Raw genomic sequence first — 12,307 nt, forward strand, 5'->3', positions numbered from 1 at the left:
ATTTACTCTAAGATTTTCTTAAAGTTTGACCTTTAGACTAAAGTGTGCTCTCTTCGAAGAAGTTAGTTCAAAATAATTCAGACATTGGGTTTCACAGAAAGCGGCTGCAGGCTTCCACCACACATATCAAAACAGGCAACAACTGAAAAACCTTTTGGAGCTCTCACTCTCACTCTGTATGTTTTCCTCTTTCACTTCTTTGACACCCCTGAGCCTCAGCGCATTTAAACAGGTCATAAAAAGTCAATGAGACATAACCCCATAGCATGACTTGGATCCACTGGGATTCAATGATGACGTAGGCTGAAGCCGAATAACCGGAGCGCACAGATGATGAGCGGAAGCGCCGGTGCGCACCTCCCCACAATAATCTGGCTGAGCAGCGTCGCTGTCTCTTCAGCACCGCTCACTGACAATCCAACCGAGCGGAGAGGCAAGACAGGCGAAACTGAGTTCTCTGCAGCCTGCTGTGGATGGGGTTTTTTTTTTCTCATGAAAACAGAGCAGGAAACAACAATTCCTGATTTCAATCCACATGCTGAAAGTAAGAATTTAGATTTAGTGGTCTTTTTTTTTTTTCTAACAGGACCGACCATGTGGTTAGTGGATGTATGATATTATAATTTTCACTGCGGATTCTGATCTTATTTTTCCACAATGAACTTAGTTTGGTCTTTTTATTACACTTTGGAAGTCCAGAAAAAATCACTTGAATTAATGAGTTGTTCCTGAGAGAAGTTTATTTGATTATTTTACGGGAGACTTCAAACGTTAAGTGAGTAATTTATGAGTCATTCGCTTGCTTTAAAACGTGGAATTTGTGTATTTAGTCGGGATGCTGACTTTAGTAGTTGGACTGCTTTTCCTGGCCGGTGGACACACGGTGCGAACCCAGGATGCTACAGGTAGCCGCTTCGTTTGTAACGCCATTCCCCCGGGTGCAGAGCCGGGCTGCGGGTACGTTTCTACGGGGAACCGTTTTCAGAGCAGCAGCCCTGTGGAGGACGAGCTGCGGAACACGATCATTCAGCTCCGGGAGACCATCCTGCAGCAGAAGGAAACCATCGTGAGCCAGCAGGGAACCATCAAGGAGCTCAACTCCAAGCTGGCGCGCTGCGAGGCGGCAGCCGATGTGTCGTCGCAGGGCAAGTCCCGGGGTCAGGGCTCCAGACGGAAGGAATACGGCAAGAACACCATGGGGGACCTGCCCCGGGACCCCGGTGAGACCATAGACCAGCTCGGCAAGACCATGCAGAGTCTCAAGGGTCGGCTGGAGAACTTGGAGGTAAGATGGCACAACCATGCAGCTCCTGCGTAAACGCACCAGAAAATCCCTGATCTTTTATTTTCTACCCCAAGCTAAAATGTTAACATTGCCCATCAATAGAACATACTGCATCACATTTTCACGCCTCACTGTGGAGCATTGCATACATGCCTGATAACACTCCGCGCTGCAGGAGACCTCTGAGGGAAAACGTGAGATCAAAGGGTCACGTAACAGGCATGTCACATCAATACGTTTTGAATCATTAAAATACTAACTCTGATGGTGAAACCCACCGCACAAGAGTCATCAGTAAGACATGAGAGACAAAAAATCTTGTCAAAGGTGTAATCATGCATGTGGTGCAGGGATTTGCAATGCATCCTTGAATTATTTATGTGTGTGTGTGTGTGCGCGCGTGTGTTCCACATAATGTTTTATTTGCAGTCATGTGACTAATTATTCATGGCAGCTGATGAAATTCTTTCCCACAGATTTCACCTGCATCAGAGCATTGAAAATTTTTAATTGAATCAAATGCTTAATGGTTTAGTTGATCATATTCCTGTTGACCGGAGCTCCACCAGCCCTTTGTTCAGTCCCAGGAGACCTGACTTCAGCTGTGTGCATTATTTCCACGAGACTCAAGAAGATCACATCCAACTGATAATGAGGTCACCTATAGTGAATTGCTTTACATACAGTAAACAGTTGATATAAGCGCTGGCTTTATCTCTTATGTCACATCAACAGTGTAGTACATTTCTCACCATCTGACAGCCCTGATACCATAAACAATCCCAATACTATTTATTCATATTCAAGGTTATTACTATATACAGTATGCTGCATTGCTGATCCATCCATCTCTCTATTCCCTTCCCCCCTCCAGCACTCCCTCTCTACTTGATTGGAAGCTTTAATACCTTGATCAAATCAAAGATATACTGCAGCTGTTCAGGACACATTTCATATTGCATTTTAATCACACATCTATTGATCTGCAGCTGCTTAACATAATGATTATTGCAAGTGTGGTGTTGCTGATAGCGTATGGCTCCCTGGAGCAGGTCCTCTCTCACTAAGCCATCTGCATGTCAACAATCGCATTCAGGACCTGGTAATGGCTTACTATGGCCTTCAGTGGCAGATTACCAAGGAATCTCTCATTGGCGCCATTCAGAGGGTTCCATTGTGTCAGGAAATATTAATTAAACTCTTTGAATGTGTCGCAAAGTGTCTGAATCCCAAAGTGAAGCAGACAACTGGGAAACATCAACAGGGCTTTGGAAATGAACATTTTTTTTCCACATCTCTGTGTGGCCCCTATAAGCATGGGTCGGTACAGTCGGTTTAAAAAAAAAAAGCCATCTGCGATCACGCCTGGTGTGAACTCTGGTGTGACGTCACTCCCACACTACCTTTAATACCCGGCCCAGCCATGGGTGTTTGGCAGGTCACCAATCAAAGTCGCTCACAGGGACACACTGTCTTCATTTTGATATTGCAGAATCAAAAACAATGGTGCTAAAAGGATATGAGAGCGAAAGGGTAGATAAGATCAGTCATCTAGTGCAAATCTAGGTCTTTATGAAGACTGAATGGCAGTTTGTGTGCACAGGATTAACTGGATTAAATGTCTGTGTCATTGTTTGTCATCTATCCATCCATCCATCCATCCATCCTCTTTTCTGCTGTCTCCTGCAATCTTCCTCTCTCTGCATCTCAGCAGCAGAGTCTGCGTCTGCCCAGCACAAATGTGTCAGCTGGAGGTGTCTCTGCCCTGACTCCCCTGCCACCAGAGCTGCGGGAGCTGCTACGCCAGCGTCTGGGGGCGCTGGAGACCCAGCTCCTCCGGAAGGTGGCTGAGCTGGAGGAGGAGAAGAGCCAGCTCTACAATGAAACAGCGGCCCACCGCCAACGCACCGAGAGCGCTCTCAATTCCCTCCTGGAGAGGATCACCGAGCTTGAGAAAAGTAAGTGATTCAATGGGTGCTGTGAAATGTTGGCTGGATTTAATGCCACTTTTTTTTTTTTGTCTGCCAGATTTAGCACTAATTAGTCAATCCCTGTGCAAATTTCTGATGATGCAAGTAAAAAAAACCTCTTAACATCGTTTCTCAGAGCCATTCTCCAAGCAGCTCCTGGTCTTGAAAAATAAGGCTTGGAAAGCAACACTGAATGCTTAATTAGTTTAAGAAATATTAGAGAGATGTCCACACTCCGGGGTATCACTTTGATGGTAGACGTCAAAATACCACAGAATACCTCGGCCCAGAGGAAAATAGTTTTAGAAGATTATCTCACCACTCAGTGGACATTCCCTGTAGGCGCATGTCCCCTGAGGTTCAGTGCATCCGGTCTGATTGAGGTTACAAGCTTCAGTTTATGGAAACCAGAGTTAATTGATTAGATGTAAAGGAGGCGAACACAATAACACAACCACCTCTACAATATAAAGAGTTGATAAGTAGTCCCTCAATAAATACTACCTGTGTGAGCCTTAGTAAGTTCAATAAACATCTAGATGGAGGTGTTGATTCAATTTTTTTTTAGGTCAGAGTTTGTGGCATTGTTTTGTCAGCTGGAAATATGAAGTTTCTTCGAACAATGATAACCTTGTAATGAATTTGCAACATGTCCTGGTCGTCTCCCTGCTCTGGGCTTATAGTAAAATATTCTGGGACAGAGTCCAGCACCCCATGTTCCTGAGAAGTTTTAGCTTGAGCTTGTGGAAAAACAATGTGAATGAGGAGCTCAAAGTTGGCAGGGCCAGGCAGGAGGCCATTCTACTTGAAACGCATGTTTTATTTACGTAATATTCTTTCTTTCTCTTCTTTTGTATTGAGCTGTGGGTCAAAGTGTCTTGACTGGTTCTGCAAGGAAGACCACCGGAGCCAGCAGGAGCCTATATTATCAACCTTTCAGTGTCACAGCTGCACAATATACCGAGAGAAATGGTCGGAGCTGTGGTTCATTCACGTTAAAATATGCAGCATGTTCCCTTGGTGTAAACTCTCTGCAAAGTAGTACGTTCTTTCAGCCGGCTTCTCTCTCTGTCTTGATCAAGCATGATCTAGCATCCATGTTTACACCATATCTTGGTCATTTATTATTCAGTGTCCTTTAAATATTAAAACTCTTGTAATCTTTCTTTAACTGACCCACAGCCACATGATTTATGAACTGGGATCCCTTTTGCCACAACTGACCCACTATAAAAGCACTGCTGTATTTTTACATTCTGGGGCTGTATATGGCATATTGTTTTTTTCCTCTTGCAGCTGACAGGCTGGTTGATAGAATGACTAGAACTAGCCAACCATGTCTCTTAAGAATTGTGTTTATATAGGATTCGTATCCACAGTCACACCTGTCATCACGTTAAGGCAACAAAAGCCTTTGGTCGAGGCCTAAGCAAAAATCATTTGGTTAAATGTAAATAAACATGTTGTGTCTGAAGTCATTATGAACTTTTTCTTTATTGAAGTAGACTATGATCTTTCCCTATCTTTAACCAAGTGCTGTGAGTGCAGAAACAACTGTAAAAAAAAAAGTTGAATATGCCATTGCTGTAGTCACAGCACGTAGATATTATACTGCAAGATCGGATATTTCGGGTTGAATCTAAAATTTTATTGATTTCATTTTTCAGTATCAACATATTTTCATCTTGCCAAATACATAAATGAACATTTTCCTCATTACATCAGTAGAAAATCTACTTAAGAATGTATTTGCTGTTGCAAATGAGTTAAATATAAATGTAATTTCTAGTGTGGGGCTTGAACTAGAGGCTAACACGTCTTGATTTAGCGTGTTAGCATGTTAACAGCTCAGGTCAAATTGACAGGAGTGTCTGTGTATTTGGTTTTAAACCAAAGTATGGTACAAATTTAAAGTTTGACCTGGTTATGAAAAGTGAGGGGATCACCAGAGTTATTGCAGTTCACCCTTTGGGGAACATGACTGTTTATAGCAAGTTTCATGGCGATCCATTCGATTGTTGTTGAAACGTTTCACAGAAAACAACAAATGTCAAGCTCATGGTGGCGCTAGAGGAAAAGTCAGGCAATCACCAAAGCCGGAGGGATTCATCCTCTGGGGAACATGAATGTCCATGAAGTAGTAGCTGAGATATACTGTATCAGCATGGCTAGAAATGAACCTGTTCTCTGCACGATGTGACATTAGAAGTGGATGACCAACTTCGATGTCTCTTGCAAGTGATCCTCACCTTCATCCATGTCTTCCTTTCCTTCATCGGAAAGTCTTTCCAATCATTGCTGCTACCATCTTCAGATACTTCTACTTCATCATCATTATTATTGATCTTGATTGGATCAAGTCATAAAAAAAGTTCATCATAAAAAATATAACCATGTGTAATCATTATATGTTAACAGGTAATAATGCCTTCAAGTCACCTGAGGATTTCAAGGTGTCCCTCCCTCTTCGGACCAACTACCTGTATGGCCGCATCAAGAAAAGCCTCCCAGAAATGTACGCCTTCACCGTGTGCATGTGGCTCAAGTCCAGTGCCAGTCCCGGCATAGGGACCCCATTTTCTTATGGCGTTCCAGGCCAGGCCAACGAGATAGTCCTCATCGAATGGGGGAACAACCCCATTGAGCTACTAGTTAATGATAAGGTAAGTCCGTAATGAGAAGCACTCTCAGTAACTCTGTTTACTATTTCATTCTGTCCAGATTTTCTGTAGAGGGAAAATGCTTTGTGAGTCAGAAGCTCAGAATCATTTATTATTTGTCTGGCAACACTGCTGGCTGTAATGATGGCAGTAAACGTAGATCAGCGCTGACGCTAATTAAATGCAAAGAATGTATGAATATGTTGATGTTAGCTCGCGCTGTGGCGGGAAACAAGCAGAGAGTAACTGTATGTACATGTGAGCACAAAAACGAGACAGCTGAGAGGAGATTCACTGACCATCAGCTCTGAATATTTAATTCTGCACCTTATAAACATTTAATATCATTGACCCACATTCCGCACACACCCAAGAATAACAGAAATTCATTAGAGAACTTGTGCTGCCATGTGTGCTCATTTGAAGCCCTCGTATCCTTTGCTTTCTGTAGACACCATATTGTAGCTACACAGTCACATACAGAGAGTTTTCAGTCAGCTGTGGGGATTTCGTTTAACACAACAGAAAACAAAGTGGTAGAAACATACATGAATATTTTATGGCATTTAGTCTTAAAAGGAAAAGAATTGTAATTGTTATGTTGATGTAAGCTGTGTGATGTGATGACAGATTTTTTTTTGTTTCCTGATGGCACAGCTGCTTCTGCAGCAGTGTAGTTTTGGATTTGGGGGAATTTTGGGGAGAATGTTCCTGCGCTGGAGAGTTTTTTTCCACTGCCTTGTTTACGTTGGGGGTTATTGGCACAGGCAGGTCTCCTCACAGCTTTCCCCTTCACCATGCATTATACATGTGTTCAAGCCAGACGATGAGAGAAAGATTGTGAGAGAAAGGGATGAGTGTATGAGAGGAAAGAGAGGAAAGGGGGTAGGAAATAGAAAAGCTGCAGAGCTTTAGAGGTGATAGAGTGCTGAGAAGAGAGAGCGAGTGAAAAGAGTGAAAGATCAGACGATGCCAGAAAAAGAAATGAAGTTATAATGTACTGGGAGCTAAGAAAGAAAGCAACAGAGCGAAAGAGAGCAAGATGGAGAAGAGGGAAATGAGACTAGTGAATATGATTACCGTATGTGCAGCAGCACATCCATGTGTTGAACTTGTTCACAGTGATAACAGGGTCCACTGGGGCACATTGTTTATGCCGTTCATTGGGATGCATACTGAGAGGGAAGCAGGAAACTGCCTCGACAGCTTTCTGCTTCCCTCTCAGAGGGGGACAGAGATTCTTTATTGTTCTACAGCAACATCTTCATCAGGATATTCTGTCTTTTTGTTCAGGAAAATTGTTGATATCTCATGAATTTTTTTTCTCCAACATCCAAATCGAGTTCAGTAAAACATGCCTATGGCTTCTCCATTTTCCATTCAAACGTGACTGCCAGGAGTTTAATCTATATTGGAATCAACTGGTCTTGTAAAACATTAACACTGAGTTCTTTTGGCAAGTGTGCATGTGTAGTCTGATGCTCCAATCTTTGTAAATCTGGTGTCATCTGGAATTGCATTTTCCAAATTTTTCGACAGACTTGAAGCAATTCCATGCAGTGTTTTTCTAAATACCAATCTAAATTCATGCAGTCCAATTCAAGCTCATTTTTTGCTGCAACTCTCGATCAGCATACATCACTTTTTATCGTGCTTGATTGAAAGCAGAGACTTCAGTGACTTCTCCTTTTCTTACACGACATTTTACACTTTCCTGCAGAACATTATCAACAGCCTCCCTGAGGTACAGAACAAAATGTCCTTTGAACCATGTGTTAAACACATCATTTGCCTTTTTTTTCACAACAGACATTTTAACATGTCACAGTGGAAGAAGCATTCATGTAGCTTCCAACACCTGTATTATAGGTGCCATTTCCAGGGCACTGGTATTATAAATGTGACATAGAATGAAGTCACACCTGTGCTTTCCTTCCTATGACAAGTTAAAATGTCTGCACTGAACAGAGCCTATAGGAAACTAATCATCTCTACTATGTAATAACTGTAAAATTGTGCCTTTTATGTTTTGCGAATGAGATCATTTGTGGTCATTTAAATGAGTAATTCATACTAGTGTTTGCCTTGTAGATATATGATGTTTTGATACTGTATGAAGCTCTGTGTGTACAAAACTTTATACTGTAGCTGTCATATATTAGGTGCTGTATGTGTGACAAGGATTTGTTTTTCATTTTAAGTTTCTTTAATCTTTAAACAGTAAGTGAAGGTCAGACTACTCCAACTAGGCATTCTCTGTAGTTCCACTGGTGTAAAGATGCCACCTGGCATCCTTGACCAGGTCAATTGCTTGTGTAATTGCGAGTGACTTGAATTTTATCCTTGGTAACTCTTCTCATCTTTTTATGTTTATTTGTATCTGGAGCGATGTCTGCAACAAGATTTGAGTGTGAAGTAATTCTGTAAGCTCACAAGAAAAGGACTAATGAGTCGCACACTCATGTGTTGTGTTGTATCCTCAGGGGACTATGATGTCATTGGTTGGTAAAATAACCAGTTGTTTTTCTTTGATCCTTGAACAAAGCACAAAAGCATAAGAGGACACTGTTTTGCTATTAGCAACCCAACTGCTTTGAAGGATGTTTTATCCCTTGATGTCACCTGGGTAATCTAAATTTTATATGTTGCACTGGCTCATCTGGAGAATTCTCTGCAGAGGCCTGTCTCTTTGAAGCCCTAACCTTCCTAATTGCTGTCCTTGTTTCTAACGTGCTACAATTAATCTCAAACCTCTCCTGGCTCATCTTGCCCCCTCATATTCCCCCTTCCCTGCTCCTTACACTTTGTCCTACCCCCTCTGCCCTTATGTCACTCACCCTTTGCCCTCACCCACGCACCCAGGTGGCCCAGCTCCCCCTGTCAGTGAGTGATGGGCGCTGGCATCACATCTGCATCACCTGGACAACCAGAGACGGTTTCTGGGAGGCGTACCAGGATGGTGAGCGTCTAGGCACCGGTGACAACCTGGCCCCCTGGCACCCAATTAAACCTGGAGGGGTGATCATACTGGGCCAGGAGCAGGTGAGAGCAGTGGAGAGGCTTAGGTGGTAGAGAACAGGTGTGTGTGTGAATGTGTAAATGTGTGTGTTTTTCCATGTGTCAGTAAGATCCCTGTGTGTACTCTCCCCTGAGCTCAATGCCGGAGGCACAGCACAGGGAGCAGGACGGAGGAGGCACAGAGGCTCTTCTCACGCTATCGTGGCCCTTTCAGTATTACCTCATCCATCTACCTATAAACTGCAACATTAGGCCCTTGGGAGCTGCGTTAGCAGGTTATTGTGGTTGTTAGCTCAATGACAGCTCCCTGTATATATTTGAAATGTACAGTGATGTATGAATAATCTCCATAGAGACCTATTAACTCATCTATTGCATTCGTTTGGAGCCTAAGGAATGCTGCTTTATGTTTCAATCACACACAAGGTGAAATTGCTGCAGATTGCACAATACTGGAGATTGCACAACGATTGGAGGATTTAAAGTGGCAGTACACTGAGAAATATCCTGCGCCGTTTAGCAGTTTGATGAAAATCAAACAGAATTGATTCATTTTAATTAAATTCTGTTTACATTTCCCTCAGAAGTAAACTTGTATCATAAACTTTCATCTTCTGTTCTCATGTGAAGGATGTAGTCGGAGGCCGCTTTGACGCCACCCAGGCCTTCGTGGGCGAGCTGAGCCAGTTCAACATGTGGGACCGAGTACTGCGGCCTGTGGACATCATGGGCCTGGCAAACTGCTCAGCCTACATGCCCGGCAACGTGGTTCCTTGGATTGATACTAATGTGGAAGTGTTTGGTGGTGCAAGTAAAGCTGCTCTGGAGATCTGTGAAGATCGTGCTTTTGATTCCTAAAGGATCTAATGTAAGGAATCCAATGTGGCCACTGAGACTGAGAAGCTAAGTATTCTGACTGATTATGCTTCTGTCAAATCCCAAGGGAAAGGGTATCAGTGCAACATTCATACATATTTATATGGTCGGCATAATCACACAGACTCGGTGTTTATTGGGCTCACATGTTGATGTGTCCTTTCAAATTGAATCCTAAAGACATTACAGGAGACGTCAAATTAGTGTCCTCATTTGAAGATCTGCTGCTGCATCAGTCTTCTGTAGTGATATTACCTACTGTCATTCTGTGTTTTCACTTCAGTGGATCAGCTTTCATTTGACTCCTCTTTGAAAACAGCTCTTTTTGGTTGCATTCCCTATACTGAAAAAGCTGCACTGTATCCGTAGTGAATGTGAGCTCAAACAGGCTTTGATGTGCTATGGAACACTATTCCTGAGTTACGTGGTAGAGCACTACACGCTGTGAGCTTCCTCATTGTTTGAAGAGCACCGAACCAGGAATGCAGTGAAATGAGGAGGATGCTCGTGAGTTCAAAGTGGCCGAGAACAACCCTCGCCGTTGATCATTCCGAGGCGTCCCAACATGGCAGATTGTCTAAATGTTTTGCATGAGTGCGAGCGGTGAATGGAAGTCCAGTTCAGAAGGGACAGTGCATGCTTTCTGTCAATACACAGAGTGTGTGTGGTGTGTCCAACAAGCCAATGCAGTGCGCTGACAACATTATGTAAGAGAGTGTGTGTGTGTGTGTGTGTGTGTGTGTGTGTGTGTGTGTGTGTGTGTGTGTGTGTGTGTGTGTGTGTGTGTGTGTGTATGGCTTGTCTTGCGTGTAAAAAGACCAGAGATTATGAGGGAGGGAGGACATTTTCATTCTTGTAAATCTATGCTTAATACCTCTCTGCCCCTTGAGCAGCTGCCATATCCCAAACAGCTTTATGGATGGGCTGGCTCTGCCCAGGTTAATGACGATGTCGGACAGCTGCCCAGGACTGGCGTATTGACAGAGCTGTGGACGCCAGCCGAGTGCCCAGTGAGGCCAGGGATTGGGCTTGACCTTCAAGGACAATCCATCATTCCTCATTTGGGTAGTAATTATCTGTGTTTATGAATGAGAGAGGCAGTGAGCAGTCACTGGTCCGCTAGTGTGTCTCTTGGCTACGTGTGTCATAATCAATAAAATATTGAGATTTAGAGGGAAGGTCAAATGTGAGCAGCACTCTATGGACATTATGAATGTCACTGTCTGATGGACTTTGGTCTTAATTGCTGAAAAAGAAGAATAGTTTTGGTCCATGGATATGATATATTTTTTAAAGATATAGGATATCAACAGCACAGCTTAGTGAATAAAAACGATGCTTTCTGCAGCTCAATTTATGTCAGTCCTTAATGTTGTGGTGGACATTTGCTTCAACACTTTGTTTTTGATTAAACAGGGTAAAATATTGAAAGCAAAGCCTGGTGCTAAACCCCCATAACAGAACAAAGACATTAACTTTGGTGTCACCTCCAGAGCTTTTCTGCCCTCCTTGTGGACTTTCCTTACTGAGTAGACAGTAGTAAAAAAAATAAAAATAAAAAAATAAGATAAAAAAGCCATTTAAAAGCTTCTATCCACATTTGGGGGAAAAAAACTATGATGCAGTAAGTTACTGGACAGCGCAGAATGTTATAAAAGAACGTGCACACTCACTATTATAAGGACTTGTTCTATTTGTCGCCAACATGTTGTGATTGTTGCTCTTTGAGTGTCTTTGTTAACAATGTTTCAATGTTTCCTTTCCTGTAGAAAGTGTATTTTTCTTGCTTTTTCTGCTCATGATTTTTGTCCATCAGCAGCACATTATGTAAAAAAAAAAAAAGCAGAAGTAGTAAAAAAAAAAAAAATGCTTATTTAAATGGTGAATGGCCTTTTGTGAGAACCATATGTGCTTTTGCTTGTGGACAATTTGGACTTATTGTCGGCTTTTACAGAACAAACAGCTCACTAGCAGCACAGACAATGAGGGACTCAAGAAAAAGAAACATGTGTTTGCTATCACTGTTTTAAAGCCACCTTCATGTGGAGTAGCCATTCAAGTTTTGCACCTTTCTGCCATGTGAATGTCCTTTTTGCACCCAATAAAAGAGTGAACAAGTTCCAGAGGCGTGACAATTAAAGCAGTAACTCTGTGACAGACTAACTGAACAGCTGTATGAACAGCGGAGGCGTGTTTTATTAAAAGATTGCTGCACAGCATGAGTGATGAAGTCAGAGTGGGGTGTAACCCGCCGCCAAGGTCATGCGCCGTTCTCCATTGAAACCGCGCTTTAATCTTTGACGGAGATTAACAAAGCTCGCTATTTCACTGTCACATTTTTGGTCACATTGATTCTAATGGAGATACAGGTGTTTGTCCAGTTGGTAGCCATATCATTCGTAGGACCAGCCATAATACACATGGAAGGATACGTCCTCTCATCTGGGCAATGTAATGTTGTCAACAGTGGAGAAATCCTCTGGATTGGCAGACGTCCA

General features: G+C 42.7%; 1 protein-coding gene across 2 annotated transcripts; it reads left to right on the plus strand.

The window, feature by feature from the left end:
* The first annotated feature begins 390 nt into the window (after window positions 1-390).
* LOC130184516 (neuronal pentraxin-2-like) lies at window positions 391-11,930 on the plus strand. Of its 2 annotated transcripts, none has more exons than XM_056400462.1 (5): window positions 391-1,285; window positions 2,997-3,243; window positions 5,674-5,918; window positions 8,778-8,957; window positions 9,564-11,930. In XM_056400462.1, the coding sequence occupies exons 1-5, from the start codon at window positions 836-838 to the stop codon at window positions 9,789-9,791; spliced, it is 1,350 nt and encodes a 449-aa protein (XP_056256437.1). In that variant the 5' UTR covers window positions 391-835; the 3' UTR covers window positions 9,792-11,930. The 2 variants fall into 2 exon arrangements, with proteins under 2 accessions (XP_056256437.1, XP_056256438.1); XM_056400463.1 differs by having other exon boundaries at window positions 3,000-3,243.
* The last annotated feature ends 377 nt before the right edge of the window (window positions 11,931-12,307 follow it).

The sequence above is a fragment of the Seriola aureovittata genome, chromosome 17, assembly GCF_021018895.1.
Source record: "Seriola aureovittata isolate HTS-2021-v1 ecotype China chromosome 17, ASM2101889v1, whole genome shotgun sequence".
In the NCBI taxonomy this organism is placed as follows: domain Eukaryota; kingdom Metazoa; phylum Chordata; class Actinopteri; order Carangiformes; family Carangidae; genus Seriola; species Seriola aureovittata.